A 4,149-nucleotide genomic window follows, 5' to 3' on the forward strand; every position below is an offset into this window, starting at 1 on the left:
GTGAACCGATTAGGGTTGACAGTTTTCCCGTGGAGGAGGGGATCCGCCCCGAACAGGGTAGGGATGGGGACAATTTTCCCCCACGGGGTCCAAGGAGCAGCACCCCGAGTTGAGGTCAGGGCGGGGATGGGGACGATTTATCCCCCGTGGGGCTCCATGGGGCCTTGAGTTTCCTTGCCGCCGTGGAAGACTGCGGGTTGACGATGACCATGGTGGCGATCGTGGATCTGAGGGCGAAGCAGTCAGCCGCAGCCTCGCGCCCACAGAAGCCGCAACATCTGTCTAGCCCCGTCAACCTCTGCAATGCCGCCGACCACCTCCGTTTACCCCCACCGAAGTCGCAGCCTCCGCCACCACCTCTGTCTCTGCCTCACTCCCACCGAAGCTGCAACATCAGCCTGTCCCCACTGACCTCTGCGACGCCGATGACCGCCTCGGTCTGCCCCCACTGAAGCCAAAGCCTTGGCCGTCAACCCATCGTTCTCTACCGCCAGACTCACCCACGGGCCCCGGCGGAGTTTAGGGATCCGACAGGGCCGGATTTTACCCCTATAGGCGTTTCAAGGTCGGAGCAAGGCTTAGAGTTCGAGGGGTGAGGACGGGGACAGAGGCACCCCCTCCCGGCCCCACCCAGTTGCCATCCCTAGCATCCCTAAAACCGACAATGATCCTTCCACACTTAGCTATTTCCACACGCCCCTCTCGCCCCGTCACCATCCATGACTCCGACCCGCCTCCTCCTCACCATGCTGCCACCTCCCCGGTGCCAATGCGTCTCTTCCAATGAATACATGTGTGCTATTAGTTCCTTGAGGTCTTTCAAGACAATTAATTGTCTCACATTATGATGTCTCCTATGTAGAATTGCTTTGCATAAGAAACCAGCTCACTTATCTCTTCTTTAAATAGCTTGCCGCTTTGTTTTTTACTTACCTATATATCTAATTAATATCTAAGAAATCAGCCACGCTAGAGACTGGGAGAGACCTTAGTAAGTAGATGCCTCATCCGTATGGGGAGCACTGGTACGTGGCCGTGTTTATACACAAGAGACTTATTTTTTTCCCATAACGGTATAAAAAAGACTTATTTTTTTCCCATAACGGTATAAAAAATAATCAAGAGATGGTAGCAAATGCTTGTTTAACATGGATTTTGATAATCGAGTACAAGAAAAGTTTTGTTTCTGCAAGTTGTAGAGGAAATTAGCAGCTCCCAATTGCAACTGGTATTTATACGGTAGTCTTATACTCTTATCAGTTCATACAGCGCATAAACCTTATCCATGATCATCAGATGGTTATCTTATACTCTTATCAGTTCATACATAATGAGTTTTACTTTATATTCGATTTTTAAGTTTTTTATTATGTACTTGCTACTTTGTTAAGTTTAGTGAGAGAAAGACTAACCAAGAGGACCAGATTAAATTAATGTGCACTTGGATTATTGCGTACGTATGTATAGTATCAGACTATCAATGGTCGATCATACAATTAAAGGAGATGCAGTTGCCATGCATATGCAAGCGCATATATATATATACGTCAACATTGAATTATATATATTTCGTGTGCGTGCGCATAACGGTGATACGCATTATAGCTAGTTACATATATATATATGCGCACCTTATTAAACAAACCGCTGGCGTATGCGTATACGCGCACAGGGGTACGAATGCGGACATATACGTGCGTCTTATACGTGCTCGGGCGTGCTGTTTGGTGCCGCGAGGATGACGTTGCGGTTGCCGCGCTCTGAACGGCAGTTCTCTGAAAACTTGAGGCTGGCGCTGTGGAGCCCCTTGCTCTTCTCCTCCTCACTCCACTCCGAGCTGTAGTAGTGCTCCTCGACGGCGTCGGCGCTGGGCGGGAGGAGCATGGATCCCCACTGCGGGAAGTGCACGAACACCACGGGCAGCGTGCACGCCATGATCATGATGCCCATGTACTCCAGCCCCGTGCCCGTGGAGTACTTGGACGAGGTGAAGAAGAGCAGCTGCGTGAGCCCCGCGCCGAAGTTGCCGCCAGCCCCCGTCATCCCGGACATGATGCCGAGGGAGCGGCGGGTGACGAAAGGGGTGACGCCGAAAATGGCGCCGCAGGCGGCCTGGGCGCAGAAGGAGAAGAGCACCATGGCGGTAATGGAGGCAGGAAGCGTGCTGGCGCGGCCGAGCCAGAGGCAGAAGGCGCCGCCAGCAGTCTGGAGGATCCAGATGTTCCAGAGGCGCGCGCGCATGCCCCAGTAGCGCGCGCCGATGTCGGAGAGGATGCCGCCCAAGGGCCGTGCCACGATGTTGGCCATTCCGAAGCAAGCGGCGATGATGCCGGCGACGCGGAGGTCTAGGTCGAAGTGGTCGTAGTAGTACTCGGCGATGACGTTGTCGGTGGTCAGCTCCACGCCCATGCAGTAGCCGTAGAGCAGCACGAAGATCCAGGTGCGATAGTTGGTGACGGCGTACCAGAGCACCTTGGAGAACTTGTCCTTGTTGGCGTCGCCCTTCTTCTGGAGGCTCCTGAGGTTGCCGTCGGGGAGGTCCTGCCCCAGCGTGAGCACCAGGATGCCCATCACCACGTGCATTAGCCCCGGCACGAAGTAGGCGATGCGCCACGCCGTGAAGGGCGTCGCGCCGCACTTGCGGATGACGTCGTAGACGAGCGGCATGAGGAGCTGCGTGGCGCCGCCGCCCATGTTCCCCCACCCGGCCGCCAGCCCGTTCACCGTCCCGATGATCTTGCTATTGAACATGGTGCTCATCCAGTACTGGCACGACACGAACGTGGCCAGAGAGAAGCCGATCAAGAACCTGCATGCATGCAACATGGCGGCAACGTTCAGTAATTATGTTGCAATGTACATATTTCATCGGGCACATGAGACGTACCTGACGACGATGTAGCCGGCTGCGTCGTCGATGAGGGACATGCAGAAGACGGTGGGCGCCGTGAGCATGATGAGGAAGGCGCAGCCGTAGCGCGGGCCGAGGAGGTCGCAGATGGCGCCCATGGCGAGACGGGAGAAGATGGATCCCGAGACGGAGGCCACGCCGGCGTTGCCGATGTCGGCCTTGGTGAGGTTGAGGTTGTCGCGGATGATGGGGACGAGCGGCGCGGCGGCGAAGGTGGAGACGAAGCAGGTGAAGAAGGAGATCCACGAGAGATGGAAGGTGCGCATGTGCGGGTTGGCGAAGGAGAAGAGCCGGATGCTCTTGGCCTTGTGCTCCGAGTCCACCGGCAGGTCGAACTTGCTCGCTGCAACATCGTCGGGCACCGCAGACGTCGAGAAGGCGAACGCCGGCTCGCGCCCCGTGACGCCGTGCAGCGAGCTCCCCGGCGCGCCGACCTCCATAGCTGGCCTCTCGAGTCTCGATCTGATACAAGCTAGCTAGCTTCTTGAACTTGCTTGCTAGCTCTTATGCAAATGCAGGTGCTTGATCTGAGCTGTTGTGCTTGGGATCCCACATCCGTGGGGTATTTATAGCGAGCCAGGGGATGGAGTTTGACGTCTGAAAATTCGTGCTGGAGCAACGCAACTATGAAAATTCGTGCCGCCACAATTAAACGGTCAGTCGATTATTGGATCTGACGGAATCGTGGCCGGATTCATTAGTTAAGAAAGGAAGAGTAGTCTAAAACTCTGAAGTCAGCTCGATCATCTGAGGAAAGCTCAAGGAGGAGAATGGCAAAAAGAATGAGCAGAAAATTGGATTCCTCGGCGCCGCATCACTGGAACTGGAATGACCTTTGCCCCATGGGATCAGCCAAGGATCACAATCTGCGGGGCCCACAGGGCGTCTGTCCAGAATCGTCGAGCAGCAGATGCCCTTGGCAGAAGGCAGAAAAAAAATTTGGCCCTACATGCTGCAAACGCCGCTGCATTCTTGTTTGTTGTTTTTTCCCTCTCCCGATGTAGGGGACGAGAAAAACTTGCCAAGTTTCATTCATCTGTACCAGCAACTGTAAGGTAAGCTCCTAAAGTCTTCTCTTTCGATGAAACTATCCTCATTCTGCAGTGTTTAATTTGCTGCAAATCAGCAATCCTTTGTTTTTCTTATGATGACAAAACAAAAATTAACTTGCCTATGCATGGTGTGATATCCCAGCCTAACATATAGAGTGGCCGAGCGGGTTGTGCCGCGCGAGAGTA

At 54.2% G+C, this 4,149-nt stretch overlaps 1 protein-coding gene across 1 annotated transcript; it reads right to left on the bottom strand.

Annotated features, from left to right (window-relative positions):
- Window positions 1–1,516: 1,516 nt before the first annotated feature.
- On the bottom strand, window positions 1,517–3,567 carry LOC133917346 (high-affinity nitrate transporter 2.1). The gene is made up of 2 exons (XM_062361252.1): window positions 2,888–3,567; window positions 1,517–2,809 (listed from the first exon to the last, which is right to left on the bottom strand). Exons 1-2 carry the CDS (start codon window positions 3,349–3,351, stop codon window positions 1,702–1,704), a joined length of 1,572 nt encoding a protein of 523 aa, XP_062217236.1. The 5' UTR covers window positions 3,352–3,567; the 3' UTR covers window positions 1,517–1,701.
- Between the last annotated feature and the right edge of the window lie 582 nt (window positions 3,568–4,149).

This window comes from Phragmites australis, chromosome 5 (genome assembly GCF_958298935.1).
Source record: "Phragmites australis chromosome 5, lpPhrAust1.1, whole genome shotgun sequence".
Taxonomy (NCBI): domain Eukaryota; kingdom Viridiplantae; phylum Streptophyta; class Magnoliopsida; order Poales; family Poaceae; genus Phragmites; species Phragmites australis.